The sequence below is a fragment of the Salvelinus fontinalis genome, chromosome 16 (assembly GCF_029448725.1).
Source record: "Salvelinus fontinalis isolate EN_2023a chromosome 16, ASM2944872v1, whole genome shotgun sequence".
Lineage (NCBI taxonomy): Eukaryota > Metazoa > Chordata > Actinopteri > Salmoniformes > Salmonidae > Salvelinus > Salvelinus fontinalis.
The window spans coordinates 9,132,786-9,150,152 of NC_074680.1; the positions used below are offsets into that span (position 1 = coordinate 9,132,786).

General features: G+C 42.6%; 1 protein-coding gene across 1 annotated transcript; it reads right to left on the minus strand.

Annotated features, from left to right (window-relative positions):
* Positions 1–14,082: 14,082 nt before the first annotated feature.
* On the minus strand, positions 14,083–16,965 carry sox11a (SRY-box transcription factor 11a). The gene has a single exon (XM_055864309.1). It carries the CDS (start codon positions 16,775–16,777, stop codon positions 15,704–15,706), a length of 1,074 nt encoding a protein of 357 aa, XP_055720284.1. The 5' UTR covers positions 16,778–16,965; the 3' UTR covers positions 14,083–15,703.
* Positions 16,966–17,367: the final 402 nt, after the last annotated feature.

Consider the following 17,367-nt stretch of genomic DNA (forward strand, 5'->3'; position numbering starts at 1 on the left):
ATATCCTTCCAGGATACCCCGGCCAGGTCAATTAGGAAGGCCTGCTCGCTGAAGTGTTTCAGGGAGCGTTTGACAGTGATGAGTGGAGGTCGTTTGACCGCTGACCCATTACGGATGCAGGCAATGAGGCAGTGATCGCTGAGATCTTGGTTAAAAACAGCAGAGGTGTATTTGGAGGGCAAGTTTGTTAGGATGATATCTATGAGGGTACCCGTGTTTACGGAATTAGGGTGGTACCTGGTAGGTTCATTAATAATTTGTGTGAGATTGAGGGCATCAAGCTTAGATTGTAGGGTGGCTGGGGTGTTGAGCATGTTCAAATTTAGGTCACCTAGCAGCACGAGCTCTGAAGATAGATGGGGGGCAATCAGTTCACATATAGTGTCCAGAGCACAGCTGGGGGCAGAGGGTGGTCTATAGCAGGCGGCAACGGTGAGAGACTTGTTTTTAGAGAGGTGGATTTTTAAAAGTAGAAGTTCAAATTGTTTGGGAACAGACCTGGATAGTATAACAGAACTCTGCAGGCAGTCTTTGCAGTAGATTGCAACACCGCCCCCTTTGGCCGTTCTATCTTGTCTGAAAATATTGTAGTTGGGGATAAAAATGTCTGAATTTTTGGTGGTCTTTCTAAGCCAGGATTCAGACACGGCTAAAACATCCGGGTTGGTAGAGTGTGCTAAAGCAGTGAACAGAACAAACTTAGGGAGGAGGCTCCTAATGTTAACATGCATGAAGCCAAGGCTATTACGGTTACAGAAGTCATCAAAAGAGAGCGCCTGGGGAATAGGAGTGGAGCCAGGTACTGCAGGGCCTGGATTCACCTCTACATCACCAGAGGAACAGAGGAGAAGTAGGATAATGGTACGGCTAAAAGCTATGAGAATTGGTCGCCTAGAGCTACCAGAGCAGAGAGTAAAAGGAAGTTTCTGGGGGCGATAAAATAGTTTAAAGGAATAATGTACAGACAAAGGTATGGTAGGATGTGAATACAGTGGAGGTAAACCTAGGTATTGAGTGATGATGAGAGAGATCTTGTCTCTAGAAACATCATTGAAACCAGGTGATGTCATCGCATATGTGGGTGGTGGAACTGCAGGGTTGGATATGGTATAGAGAGCAGGGCTAGAATCTCTACAGTGAAATAAGCCAATAAACACTAACCAGAACAGCAATGGACAAGGCATATTTACATTAAGGAGAGGCAAGCTTAATCAAGTGATAAATAAGGGTCCAGTGAGTAGAGGTTGGTTGGGGTCGTGGCGATCCAGACAGCTGGCCGGGTATATGGCTATCGGTAGCAGCATAGGATGGAGGTCTGTTTGTAGATACCTCGTGCGTTTCCGTCGGTAGGTTCCGTGTAGTGGGGTTTTGTTCAGATAGCAGCCGATAAGACAGCTAACGATTAGCGGGCCTCAGATGAGCGTTCAGGTAACGCCGGGACGGAGGTGCCGGTTGGATAAATCCCTCGGGCAGATAACGTCGGCAGTCAGTCGTGAAGGCCCGGTGGGGTTCCGTATCTGCAGCAGCAACAAAGAAGCGGGTCCGGATGGTGATGGAACTCCTCAGCTGGCTAGCTCCAGCATGATTTGAGTTAGCTCCGGGGTCGACGTAAGCCAATAGTCACACGGTATGCAGCTAGCTAGCTGCGAAATCAAGGTGCACGTGTCCAGAGGCTGCGGTTGGAATCCGGGGAAACTGAGAGAAAAAAAGTCCCGGAATGCTCCGGTCCGAGTCGCGTTGCACAAAAGTGCCGGTAGATTATCGAGCTAGAGGAATAGCTGATGACCGCAAAAACGTGGGCAGCTGAAACACCAACGCTAGCCAGCAAACCGGCTAATTTCGGGGCAGCTACAGATTAGCTTCTGGCTAGCTATCGGAGTAGCTTCTGGATTAGCTTTCAGGCTAGCTTCTGAATTAGCCCCTGGCTATCTTCCACGATGGATTTTCAGATTGAGGTAAATAGTACTTATTGTAATTGGTGAAGCGGGTTGCAGGAAAGCTTTTGCAGGAAAGCTTTTGTAGTTGAGTTCTTGGATAATAAAATAAATAAAAGATATGTGAAGAAAAGGTGTAAATATATATATATACAGGACACGACACGACAACACGGAAAAATACGTCTGAACTGCTAAGCCACCTTGGTGGAAACACGTATGAATTAATTAAAATAACATGCAAAACAGGAAAGTCAATTATTTTGCTAAAAATGTGGGGTTCAAAACAGGTGGAGCTCCTGCCCTGAATGTTATTCTAGTCTAGTCTGTAAAGCTCAAGCAGTTATGGGAACTCAGGGGAGCCAATAAAAATCATCTCGCAAATCCTGTTAAGAGGAGATGGGAGCCGCCGACTGAGCTCTGAACTCCCCGAGATACCGACCGATCAGCTTGTTTGTTATCCTGCTTATCTTGAAGGTGTAGCTCGTGGGCTGCAATGTACTGTATATTTGATGAATATAAAAAAATTTCAATAATGGATATAGATTTGCCATACTACTTGTGAATTGTTCATCGGCAACCCGTGCATTATTTAGTGATACATTTTCTTAAATTTCCCTCCCAAAAAGCAATGTTGGGGATGTGTTTGGAGTTCAGGGAGGGAGTGGGGAGATTACAGAGAGAGATATAGAGAAGGAATATGGTATTTTCCACTTATAATGTATCTTGGCAGTTTCATCGTTTTCCCATCATCTTAAAATAACGTTGGAAGTTAAATATGCATCACTAGATGCACAATGAACACGAGCACGTACAAGAGGTCTTAATGGACTTTTTGGCAACCATTGTCACTTTGATAATGCAATGGTGAGAGAGGGTATTATCATATACAATGAGCTCCAAATGTATTGGGACAGTGACACATTTTTTTGTTTTGGCTCTACTCCAGCACTTGGGATTAGAAATGACACAATGCGCAGACTGTCAGCTTTCATTTTAAGGTATTTTCATCCATATCGGGTGAACCATTTAGAAGCACTTTTTTGTACATAGCCCCCCTATTTTAGGGGACCAAAAGTATTAGGACAAATTCACTTATATGCGTAGGTTTAGTGTTTGGGCCTATATTCCTAGCACGCAATGACTACATCAAGCTTGTGACTCTACAATTTTGTTGGATGCATTTGCTGTTTATTTTGCTTGTGTTTCAGATTATTTTGGCCCAATAAAAATGAGTGGTAAATAATATATTGTGTCATTTTGGAGTCACTTTTATTGTAAATAAGAATAAAATATGTTTCTAAACACTTCTACATTAATATGGATGCTACCATGATTATGGATAATCGTTAATGATTCATTAATAATGATGAGTGAGAAAGTTACAGATGCACAAATATCATACTCCCCCAAAAACACTAACCTCCCTGTTGCAATGGTGAGAGTCTTGGGGGTATGATATTTGTGCATGCAACAAGTTTGTAGAGTCACAAGTTGATGTAATCATTGCGTGCTAGGAACATGGGACCAAATACTCAACTTTTGACTACTTTAATACACATATAAGTGAATCTGTTCCAATTTTTTTGGTCCCAAAAAGTGCTGTAATTTCTAAATGGTTCACCCAATATGGATGAAAATACCCTCAAATTAAAGTTGACAGTATGCACTTTAACCTGATAGTCATTGTATCATTTGAAATCCAAAGTGTTGGAGTACAGAGCCAAAAACAAAAAGTATGTCACTGTCCCAATACTTTTGGAGCTCACTTTATAATAGTGGTAGGCTTTGCCTTAGCTAATGACAGAGAGGCAGATAGGGAGGCCCTTTTCACTTGTTTAGTGGAAATTGGATTACTTTGACAAAAGGACACATTGGCATAATTGGTGACAAATGACTATCTGCATGTGGCATCACTTAAAATAGCTCGGCTCGCTCGATATCCTTTTAAATGATGCAAATGACTGAAAAAAGGCTAGCTATTTTGATTTTGTGTGTTGTGATGCCACTCTCAATTATACAACGCCATATGAAATCAGAAGCATAAACCTATAATGAGGAGTCTGCTGATCCAGCAATAGCCTTACAGACCGACGGCATAAAATGCTAACAAGAGAGAGGGAGAGAAAAACATGTCAATTTTTACCTCCCTCTCTCCACATTCAATATTAAATCTAGATGGGACGTGTTTTTTTTAAGACATGGGGGTGCTATCAAAAACCGTGTGGCGTTGCATTCATTAAAAACCCAGCCCCTCTAGTAACCCATGCTTCCTGTAAAGTGCCCCGGGGGATTCGGTGTGCTAATTATTTACTGAAGCAGCTGAGACGTTTCCAATGAGACCCCGTGCTGATGCTCACTGTGAAGGAGGTGCCATGATGGGGTAACCTGGGTAACACATGAATTGAAGGAGAGAGAAGAGGGACACTGGGGATTACAATGGTCACTGTGTAGAGAGGGGCGTTTTTAGAGAGGGCTTGTGTGGTGGTGAACATGGAGGGGAAGGGCCACCAGGGGCCCAACAGAGGCCACAGCACAGTATTAGATTACAGATGAATATGAATGGCCAACTGGCTGCAGGCTTGGGGCAAAAACTGCATAGCCTTAAGCTTTTTGTCCTAGTCTGTATTACTTAAGCCTGAGTGAGAGGGAGGAGTCGGGGGTCCTGGATGTTTTTAGCCATTATCGCTAGTTAGAGACAGAAGAGCCTCTGAGTCAGAGGGGAAAGGAGGAGAATACCATGAGAGGGGATTTTCAAACCGTAGGCCTCTAATCGCAAGCTTGGCTGTGGGTGCTGTGATCATCTTTGCTGAACTAGCAGAATTGTGAAGAAACAGTTAAACATTCACTCAGGAAAATAACTGAAACAATGTCTGCTGTCCAAGCTATAGTCTGTCACTTTAGCTGAGTAATACAAGTTCCCTCCCTCCCTCCTCACCTTTCATGTCCTCCCTCCCACCCAAAAAGGGGGGGCGGCATGTGGCATCTGGGCAACCAACCAAACAGACTTTCCTTCAGCAAGCAGACAAACACATACAAGAGTCTAGTGAGCTCTAAAATACAAATATTCCACTCAATTTGATTTGAGAGGGCCAGCATTATCTGTGGATTTTAGATCTATTTTTAGTTGAAGGGTTAACGGTTAACATACCGCTGAAATACCTAAAGCTACTCGTGTTCCAACAAAATGTAACTCAATAAGATTCTAATCTGGATTAAAATATAACATTAAACCTGAGTTATATACCATATATAGCATTCTAACTGGGATATTGGACTAATATTGGGGATTAATGTGCGTTTTATGGAGATTAAAGTATACACAGCGTCACGTTGGAAAGTGCAAAAGGCTGTGGGGGTTACTGGAAAGCTGTAAGATAAACATAGAGCACAGTGTTACAATTAATTCTAAACAAGGTTCCACAAACCCCAAACTGACCACAATCAAGTCAACCAACGTGTGTTATTGCTTCCCAAACAAAACTCGATTACATTGTAAGCTTGGTGGTTAATCAGAATGTAGTTAACATGAATGACTATGATGCTTTTTTCTCTTTTTATGGGGAGTTAAACATTTCCTTCTCAGCAAAACTTTATCACACACGGTGCAGATAACTTCCACATAGCCAAGTCCCAGATTCTATGTAAAGGGATATGTCTGTGTGGGACTTGATTCAATCTAACAGAGAACTATGGTGAAAAGAAGCAGGTGTGCTATAGTCATTACAGGGAGCTCCTGTCTTACGGATAGATAATTCAAATGACTGATGCATGACCTCTGCAAAAATATATGTGACCTTTACCAATGAGATTTTACCACCTGTCAAAGTGAATTCTTACAGCTGTGATTGAACTGTTACTGTTGTGTCCTGTATGACAATTGGACGGTCACCTCTACCACTAAACCCAGCCTATTTCCTTCCTGCTACTTCATTATAACGGTCAGTTAGCACTAAACCCAACACCGCTAATAGAAAAGGGAGGACACGAATGTCATGCAAAGACTGATGTATATTCACAAATGAATCTGCCGGCATACAGAATCAAACCCAAATTCCCCCCAAATCAACGATAATGTGTAGGCGCTGTCTCTGAATCAAAGTACAAAAGAATCCAACAAGAAATACATTAATGATAAAATAATGATTCATCTTAAAAGCTGCCACCATTCTGACACACCTCACTCAAACCAGGAAGTGTCTATGGGTGTGGCTAGGGAGTGACCATGGCACCGTGTGGTTTACATCTTCAACAACCGGTCTGTGATGCAAGACATAATAAAAACACAGCACACCAGTGACAAAGTTGTGACTGGAAAAAACCTGACGGAAATGTGGTGTTTCTATGTCAAACGGTTGTGTTATATTTCAGTCTTCTTTGTGTATTATTGAGATTATAAAGTGTAATATTGGATGGCAAACTCAGAAATGAATACATTTCAACTCTATATCTTTTTAAGCCCATAACCATGTGTGTGAGGTGTATACTTTTTTCAAAGTAGATTTGTTTAAAACTACCAAGAAACCCTCTGTGTGACCCAGTCCACTGCAGTAAAAGGTTAACTCCTGTTTATATTGAGAGTGCATTTCTGTCTACGCTTTGCTGGCTTTGGTACTGAAATACCGTGGGGGGGAATGAGCCTTCGCCTTCCCTCTCACAAATGTGAAGAGATGGCGATGGTAAATATCACTGCAACAGATGGGACTGATGCTCTCTCTCTCTCTCTGCCCTCTCTCTCACTCTCCCTCCCTCCTCTCTTTCTCTCTCTCTCTCACTCCCTGCCTTCCACGTGTCTCTCTCTCCTTCGCTCTCCCCCTCTCTCCTTCGCTCTCCCCCTCTCTCCCACCGTCTCCCATGCAGAGGGAGAGGGAGCAGCAGCAAATGGATACCAATCAACAGAAGGAAAGGCCCGAGGCCAAGATGAGAGCAGTGGACACTGGCCTGTTACGCAGCCAATTCCACAGACAAATTCTCTAGGACTATTTACGGGGGGACATTAAAAGTGCAGATATGAGCTCGTACATAAGGTTACACAATAAATGCACAGTCTCTCCATCTTCTCTATCTTAAAAATGAATCCTGGAAAAATCATGAACTACCTGGGACAATAGGGATCGGTAGCCTCTGTTGTTGTTGTTGCATCATCGCAGTTAACTGTCAGGCTCGGCTGCAGGATAGGGAAACGCAAAGTATTGACTGTATATAGCAGCATGGTGAGCCTACATATCATCACGTAGAGAGGCCTGGAGGGGTGTCATCCTCATTAAAACTCAGATTTGAAGGAGGCACAAATCCTGCCCAATCGTCAATTCTACCGACACCAAACATGTTGATCTTTAGGCAAACATCGCTGTGTTGTTCTGATACCTTTAGCTGTGGAGGTTAAGCTACTGTAGCTATTCCCACAGCCATGTTTTATCAGACCATCCCCACTGAGAGAAGGGGACATGTGAAGCCACAGCACAACAGGGGTCCTCCTGGGTCTCTCTGAGCTAGCCAGATAGGTGATGCAATACACTTTGCTGCTACAACACCATGGATAGCAAAAATGGGAGGAGAACGACTCAGACATCTGTGCAAATCATCGAATATACCTTATAATTGCCTGATTCGACAGCAACAGAGTATGACAGAAATGAGCCACCTATGGTTTGACTGAGCCTCGGGGCCGAGACAGTGATGAAATTGTTCAGATGTCCGCTTTAAGTAACTTGGCAAATCAGAAAATCACCCATCGGCCCCTCAGTTCTTTGGCAGAGGGCTTTGTATAGGTGTCACGTACAGCGTTTGGCCATGACATACCGGGCTACATGAATGATTTAAGAGCTCAAGGGATTGTAAATTACTTTCTTTTGTCACTGCCATTTTCCCCTGCCTGGAGTTTGCCTTGGATGGTATCTCATTCAATGTCTCCTGAGCATTCTAGATTTCCATTTATTTATTTAAGGAGGAAATAGAAGGGAAATTTCAACGGGTCACTAATTTCATTTCACCGTGTACCAATGGTATTAGCCCAGAGCAGATATTTCAGAGAAACACAAAATCAATGTTCAGATTCTATTGGGAATTGCCAGGGAATCCATTAGTACCTTTGACCAATAGGTCAGGTAAAGTAATAGCTAGATAAATGTTTTATTACAGATTTGCAAACTGACTTAATGGGAGGGCTAAACCTGTGCAGTCACGCATGGCAAATATTCATCATTAGATTCCATTGGTGTGATTCGCACAGATCAGTTTTAGCCATGCAGAGCTCTTCCTGACTTCTGATAGGTTACTGGTGACATTTTGTATCCACCTGTTCTCAGTGGTGACAAAGGCAGCATCTCCATGGTTGTAAAGTCATCCATGTCAGACGTCAATACTCCACACTATGAAAAGTGAAAACCATCACAAATTAGTTTTCATATTTTAAAATGTTGATAACATCTTTTAGCATTCATAAAATGTTGTGTGCTATGTGTATGGATTCTGACTCAGTGACCAGTTCATTAGGTACACCCATCTATTGCGGGTCGGACCCCCCTTTGCCTCCAGAACAGCCTGAATTATTCAGGGGAAATGGAAACGTTGCTCAATTGGTATGAAGGGACTTAACGTGTGCCAGGAAAACATTTCCCGCTCCATTACACCACCGCCACCAGCCTGTACCATTGACATCAGGCAGGATGGGGCCTTGGACTCATAAGTCTTACACCAAATCCTTACTCTACTATCAGCATGACGCAACAGGAACCGGGATTCGTCAGACCAGGCAATGTTTTTCCACTCCTCAGTTGTCCTGTGTTGGTGATCGTGTGCCCACTGGAGCCACTTCTTCTTATTATTAGCTGATAGGAGTGGATCCCGGTGTGGTCGTCCGCTGCAATAGCCCATCCGGACCGACGAGTTGCGCATTCCGAGCTGCCCTTCTTCACACCACTGTTGTACTGCACCGTTACTTGCCTGTTTGTGGTCCGCCTGACGCCTGTTAGCTTGCATGATTCTTGCCATTCTCCTTCGATCTCTCATTATCGAGCTATTTGCGCACAGGACTGCGGCTGACTGGATGTTTTTTGTTTGTTGCACCATTCTCGGTAAACCCTAGACATTGTCGTACGTGAAAAGCACAGGAAACCGGCTATTTCTGAGATACTGGAACCAGAGCGCCTTGCACCAATGATCATACCATGCTCAAAGTCGCTTAGGTCACTTGTTTTACCAATTCTAATGTTCAATCGAACAGTAATTGAATGTCTCGATGCCTGTCTGCCCGCTTTATTTAGCAAGCCATGGCCACATAACTCACTGGGCTGAGTGTACATTGCATACCCTGTTTTGAGAGAGAAGGCCTTATTTCCCTTGGCTTCGTTTGAAGTAACCTAAGCAGTAAAGCAACAATCCTGCTATTACAGTGCGTTCAGAAAGTATTCACACCCCTTGAGTTTTTCCACATTTGTTGTGTTACAGCCCAAATTAAACATTTATTAAATTTAGATTTTGTGTCTCTGGCCTACACACAATGTCAAAGTGTAATTATGTTTTTAGAAATGTGTACAAATAAGTAAAACATTTTAAGCTGAAATGTAATGAGTCAAATATTTAACCCTTTTGTTATGGCAAGCCTAAAGAAGTTCAGGAGTAGAAATTTGCTTAAGAAGTCACATAATATGTTGCATGGACTCCGTGAGCAATAATAGTTTTTAACATCATTTTTGACTGACTAACTCATCTCTATGCCCCACACATACAGTTATCTTTAAGGTCCCTGTCGATCAATGCATTTCAAACACAAATTCAACTACAAAGACGCAAGAGGTTTTCCAATGCCTCGCAAAGCAGGGCACCTATTAGTAGATGGATAAAAATACAAATAGCAGACATTGAATATCCCTTTGAGCATGGGGAAATTATAAATTACACTTTGGATGGTTGATAAATACACCCAGTCATTACAAAGGCGTCCTTCCTAACTCAATTGCCGGAGAAGAAGGAAACCACTCAGGGATTTCACCATGAGGCCAATGGTGACTTTAAAACAGTTACAGAATTGAATGGCCGTGATAGGAAAAAACTGAAGATGGTTCAACAACATTGTAGTTACTCTACAATAGTGAACTAAATGACAGAGAAAAGCAAGGAAGCCTGTACAGAATAAAAAATATTCCAAAACATGCATTCTGTTCGGAATAAGGCACTCAAGTAAAACTGCAAAAAAATGTACTTTATGTCCTGAATACAAAGTGCTATGTTTGTGGCAAATCCAACACAACACATCACTGAGTACCACTATTCATAGTTTCACGCACGGTGGTGGCTGCATTATGTTATGGGTATGCTTGTCATCGACAAGGACTAGGAAGTCTTTTTTAGGATAAAAATAAATGGAATAGAGGTAAGCATAGGCAAAATCCTAGAAGAAAACCTGGTTCAGTATGCATTCCAAAAGACACTGGGAGACAAATTCACCTTTCAGCAGGGAAGTAACCAAAAACACAAGGCCAAATATACACTAGAGTTGCTTACCAAGACAGCACGGAATGTTCCTGAGTAACAAAGTTATAGTTTTGACCTAAATTGTCTTGAAAACCTATAGCAAGACATGAAAATGGCAGTCTAGCAATGATCAACAACCAACTTAGCAGAGCTTGAAGAATTTAAAAAAGAATAATGTGCAACTGTTGTACAATCCAGGTGTGCAAAGCTCTTAGAGACTTACCCAGAAAGACTTAGAGCTGTAATCGCTGCCAAAGTTGATTCTAACATGTATTGACTCAGGGTTGTGAAAGGTTAAGTAAATGAGACATTTCTTTATATCATTTGCATTAAGTTTGCAAAACATTTCTAAACTCATGTTTTCACTTTGTGATTATGGGGTATTGTGTGTAGATGGGTAAGGGCACATATATTTAATCCATTTTGAATTCAGGCTGCAACACAACAAAATGTGGAATAAGTTAAGGGAATACTTTCTGAAGGCACTGTATATGCATGATCCCTATTCATCAACCAACAGAGCAATCATGTCATGTATTTAACAGTACATTTTTGTTTATACTGAAGTAATCCAACAGAGTATATTTCATGTGGGTTTTAAGTTGAATGAGAACTTTATTCTCAGCCTCTGTTGCTGCCAACAGAATTTCTACATGTATGCTACTGATCATACTGCTCAACCTTCAAGTCACGTGTATTTCTGAAAGTCTTACTTTTCTCCCTAAGGATGAGGAGTCAAGAGGGACGCTTATGCTGTTTTTATTACACACAAAAATCCATATCAGATTTGACATAGGTCTATCAATAAATGATAGGACGCTTTCCCTCTTGCTTCAATATTTGCTTAAAAAATGAAAGAGTGAAGATAACATGACATTTTTATAACGTACATGTCAATGCTTTAGAACATATTTCAGTTTGCCCGGTAAACAGCAGTGATAAACCGCTGTTGAATGGATGCACGCAGTGGTACGCGTTCTATTCGCTTACCTCTTGGAATGTAATCACTTCTATTCTAGGATGAGATGTTGTCTTTTAGCTCGGATGTGGAACTCTGAATCAGACATTGAGAGGGAGCAAACAGGCCAGTAGGCACTAGACAGGCACACATGCTGAGAGGGCCGTCTCTGGTTACGAACACCGTTTCTAAGAGGAGGTGCAATCTCCACAATCGCATTGCTCAGTTTGCTGGAGACTGATTTTCAATTTCTTAAAGCTATGGTGTCCTTATAGGCACAGTATGCAAGTAACAGGAGAACTAGGTTAGGAAGAACATACACTGCTCAAAAAAATAAAGGGAACACTTAAACAACACAATGTAACTCCAAGTCAATCACACTTCTGTGAAATCAAACTGTCCACTTAGGAAGCAACACTGATGGACAATAAATTTCACATGCTGTTGTGCAAATGGAATAGACAAAAGGTGGAAATTATAGGCAATTAGCAAGACACCCCCAAAAAAGGAGTGATTCTGCAGGTGGTGATCACAGACCACTCCTCAGTTCCTATGCTTCCTGGCTGATGTTTTGGTCACTTTTGAATGCTGGCGGTGCTCTCACTCTAGTTGTAGCATGAGACGGAGTCTACAACCCACACAAGTGGCTCAGGTAGTGCAGTTCATCCAGGATGGCACATCAATGCGAGCTGTGGCAAAAAGGTTTGCTGTGTCTGTCAGCATTGTGTCCAGAGCATGGAGGCGCTACCAGGAGACAGGCCAGTACATCAGGAGACGTGGAGGAGGCCGTAGGAGGGCAACAACCCAGCAGCAGGACCGCTACCTCCGCCTTTGTGCAAGGAGGTGCACTGCCAGCGCCCTGCAAAATGACCTCCAGCAGGCCACAAATTTGCATGTGTCTGCTCAAACGGTCAGAAACAGACTCCATGAGGGTGGTATGAGGGCCCGACGTCCACAGGTGGGGGTTGTGCTTACAGCCCAACACCGTGCAGGACGTTTGGAATTTGCCAGAGAACACCAAGATTGGCAAATTCGCCACTGGCGCCCTGTGCTCTTCACAGATGAAAGCAGGTTCACACTGAGCACATGAGCACATGTGACAGACGTGACAGAGTCTGGAGACGCCGTGGAGAATGTTCTGCTGCCTGCAACATCCTCCAGCATGACCGGTTTGGCGATGGGTCAGTCATGGTGTGGGGTGGCATTTCTTTGTGGGGCCGCACAGCCCTCTATGTGCTCGCCAGAGGTAGCCTGACTGCCATTAGGTACCGAGATGAGATCCTCAGACCCCTTGTGAGACCATATGCTGACACATGCACATTTGTGGCCTGCTGATGGTCATTTTGCAGGGCTCTGGCAGTGCACCTCCTTGCACAAAGGCGGAGGTAGCGGTCCTGCTGCTGGGTTGTTGCCCTCCTACGGCCTCCTCCACGTCTCCTGATGTACTGGCCTGTCTCCTGGTAGCGCCTCCATGCTCTGGACACTACGCTGACAGACACAGCAAACCTTTTTGCCACAGCTCGCATTGATGTGCCATCCTGGATGAACTGCACTACCTGAGCCACTTGTGTGGGTTGTAGACTCCATCTCATGCTACCACTAGAGTGAGAGCACCGCCAGCATTCAAAAGTGACCAAAACATCAGCCAGGAAGCAGAAGTGGTCTGTGGTCACCACCTGCAGAATCACTCCTTTTTTTGGGGTGTCTTGCTAATTGCCTATAATTTCCACCTTTTGTCTATTCCATTTGCACAACAGCATGTGAAATTTATTGTCAATCAGTGTTGCTTCCTAAGTGGACAGTTTGATTTCACAGAAGTGTGATTGACTTGGAGTTACATTGTGTTGTTTAAGTGTTCCCTTTATTTTTTTGAGCAGTGTATATACTGAGTGTTCAAAAGATTAGGAACACCTTCTCTTTTCATGACAGACTAACTAGGTGAATCCAGTTATGATCACTCATTGATTTCACATGTTAAATCCACTTCAATCAGTGTAGATGAAGGGGAGGAGACAGATTAAAGAAGGATTTTTAAGGCTCGAGACAATTGAGACATGTATTGTGAATGGGTGAATGGGCAAGACAAAAGATGTAACAGCCTTTGAGCGGAGTATGGTAGTAGGTGTCAGGCGCACCGGTTTGAGTGTGTCAAGAACTGCAACGCTGCTGGGATATTCACGCTGAACTGTTTCCCGTGTGTATCAAGAATTGACCACCCAAAGGACATCCAGCCAACTTGTCACAACTGTGGGAAGCATTGGAGTCAACATGGGCCAGCATTCTTGTGGAAGGCTTTCAACACCTTGTAGAGTCCATGCCCAGACGAATTGAGGCTGTTCTGACAGCAAAAGGGGGTGAACATCAATATTGGGAAGGTGTTCCTACTCAATGTAGATTGCAACATATTTCAAGACTGTAGTTTGTATGAATACCTGTTCATTTTATTCAATGCGATTTTACAGTTTGAATCCATTTCAGTTGAGTTTGGCCAATATGCAATGTTGTTATGTACTCATCATTACTATTCCTATGCAATATGTATATACTAAGCAATATTGTTGTTGTTCCCATGCAATATAATTTATATGTGTTCTATAGCAATAAAGTAGTCTGTTCTGACAAAAATACGCATCTAACATTTTCTGTCATGACCATTTCATGATCAACAAAGTAGTGTTACATAATGTATTATTCACAAACTGAAAGGACAGTTGATGGTGGTATGTACTTGTTTATTAAAAGATGAGTCAAAGAGAGATTCACACTTGGAACGTGAAATAACTACTGCCATGAACCTTTTAACATTTTCCTGGCATATAATTAGGTCATGCTCCAAACATTGTATTCAAACAGACTTCATATGTAAGACCCACATAAAAATAAACAATATCTTTCTGAAGTGCAAGAAACATAAATACAGGTTTATGGTTAATGTTTAAGAAAAGAAGGCAGTCTTCAGTTTCAAATAAAACGTTTCATTTCATGAAACAGGACTATGGAATGTTCTTTTTTGCTTGCTTGTTTGACTTTTGCCAGACCACCCACATAAAAGTATGCCACTTGCAGTACTTCTATTTTTTTTCCTTCCAAAAGTTTGGGGTTTTACAGTTTGGTTGAGATATGTTTTGGATATGCCCAATATGCAAACTAGTGGGTCAAATAAAATTCAAATTTGTATCTTTGTTTTGTCTTTTAAATGTATCACACCACATGGCCGTATTAAGTCATTTTGTATCAGTTCCAGCTGATTTATTTATTTTCTGTCAAGGCAGACTTCTGCATCATGACAGATAATGATGTTGACAGTGCACAAGGCTGTTTTTCCATCACTTGCTACAAAAATGCAGATGGTCTGTATTTTAAGAGTATATATTGCACAAACAATGAGGGGGAAAAACAGTATGTGCCATTAAAAAATACCAAAATCCAGTTTCAGACCTGCGATCTGGGACCCATCCACATATCACGAGTATGATATACATAAACTCCTAAATTTACTATATTACAGTACATATACAATCTTGAAACTAGTCCCAGCACTGAGGTATGTTGTCCCCATGATGCCATTGTATCGTCTACAAATACTGAACAAATCTGCTCTACAACTGTACAAAACCTTAAAATCCACAAGGCATTTTGATGCAAGTTTTAATTTAACTTAATCCTTAAAACCAGGACTCCCTTGCATGCGAAAACAAATGATAAAGGGAAGAAGTGCCTGAAACTCACTGAAAGCACAGTAAGAACGTTCCCTTTTAACTGTACAAAAATATGCCTGAAAATATCTTACTTTTCTTTTAAAAAGATGAGGTCTGTTATGTATCAAAATGTTTCCTCCACACCTGTATTCTGAAGAGGTTTAGGCTGCTTAATTTCAAATCAGGAGGTAAACGGAATCAGTTACAAAAAAAACGAAACGTTTGCGGCATATAGAAATGACATAAAACCGTTGAAAAAGTAACATCCTGAACATTGTCAGTTCACAGATTTTCTTTAGGTCAGTCCACAGTCCTACGTGTTCAGCTCCCTGCAGTTTTAAGAGGATAAGATGCATAGAAGTTCACAGATGTTTCCCTTTGTGGTCCGTTTTAGTTTAATAGTAATTGTAGACCTACAGAAAAATCCATAAAACCCTGTCATGCTGCCAGAAAAACGTCTGCAGACTTTTTTTTTGCTACAGTAGGCTACCAGCTTCATAAGCATCTAATTCCTCAAACCTCACCTCGTCTCCTCCCCCGGACCCCTAGAAACCACAGAGGAGGCAGGGCTATAGGAACAACTTGAACAGGACATCATTTCATTTATCATTCTCTGTTACTACTCGGATACTTTAAATTTAGTATGTGAACACCAAGTCAGAAAAGTTCGCCTCCAACCAGTCCCCAGCTATCATTTCACTGAGCTCTGGAGTGCAATAGTCTGGAAATTCAAAGTGAGAGCCCAGACTGCCCTCGCTGAAAGAGTCCAAATCTTTATCCACAAGAGAGAGGGAAAGATTTCCTGAATTCGTGTTTCCCAGCTCCTGCCCGTGAGCGCTGGGGGCGAAATTTAAACTGAAGTCAAAAAGCAAGTCGTCCGCGTCCTCACTGGAGCTGGAAGATGTGGAAACTGACCTAGAAGATGCTGGTGAGACGGAAGCAGGGTACATTGTGCTCTGCTTAGTAATATTTTTGAAATTGTAAAACAGTCTGTTCGGTGCCGCATTCCGTACTTCTTCATACATGCTGGTCCCCTCGGACTCAGCCGAGGAGCTCAAAGTTGGGCTCGCGGGAACTTTTGCTACATTATACAGCCTCATATGCTCCTCGTCCTCCTGTTTAATCCGCATACCATAGGCCTCCTCGTATTCATCAGCGTCATCATCATCTGTGAGTTCAGTTTTAACCGTCTTTGTAACTTTTGGGAACACACGGTCATCTCCGTAGCTGTGAGACGATTTAGATTGGGTCTTAGCCTTTATTTTTGAGCATTTCTTACCGGGAGTCTTTGCCATTTTGCTGCTAGATTTCTCTGGAAATGGTGCTGATGGTTTTGAACTGTCGAGCTTTGGCTTTTTCTTGGGTCTATACTTGTAATCGGGATAATCAGCCATGTGTTTTAACCTGAGTCTCTCTGCTTCCCTGATGAAGGGAATCTTTTCACTGTCCTTTAGCATCTTCCATCGCTTTCCCAGCCTTTTGGAAATCTCTGCGTTATGCATGTCCGGAGACTGCTCCATGATCTTTCTTCTTTCAATTTTAGACCAAACCATAAATGCATTCATAGGTCTCTTTATATGACCGGTTGCTGTCTTGCACCAGTCTGGATTTATCGGCACGGGGCTGCAAGCCATAAATTCGCTCTCCTCTGAATCTGTAGCCTCCCTTGACATGCTACCCTCCGTCTCGCTGTTGTCGGTGTGCTGCACCATGGTCTCTTTTGAAAGTGATCTTCCCCCAGACGTTGCAGTGTCTAACAGCCCACTGCCAAGTCTTTGTATTCGCTTCACCAACGTGTCCACGTCCTTTATGTCTCAAACTCCGTTCTCTTTTCCAGATTTACAAACTGCCTTCTTAACTAGTTATTAGCTTTTTCATGTCCATTACGTCATTGATAAGTGTCCAATCACGTCCCCTCCACTCCGCCCAACAGACTCCATACAGTCCCTTAACCCTTTAGACCGCCCTTCCTAGCTCCCATTGGAGGTGGGATATGGAGGTAGGTAGTGTTGTACGGTGTCTGGACCCATGCTGCGCGAGACATGCATATTAAACATACACTTAGCTCACAGTGCCCGGAACATGAACAAGCAATGAGTAGCGCAAATGATAAAACTCTCTCCATTTATGATTTTAGTCGTGCTGAAAGAAATGCAGTCAGATTGTCAGCATGGAAAGAGTTGGAGATACGCACAGTAACCCGGTAATAATGTATCCCGACTCACGCGCCTAGAAAATGTATCAGTTTACAGTTGTTGTTTCTTTTTTGATCCGAAATTGGATACACTGAAGGTGGCGCTTG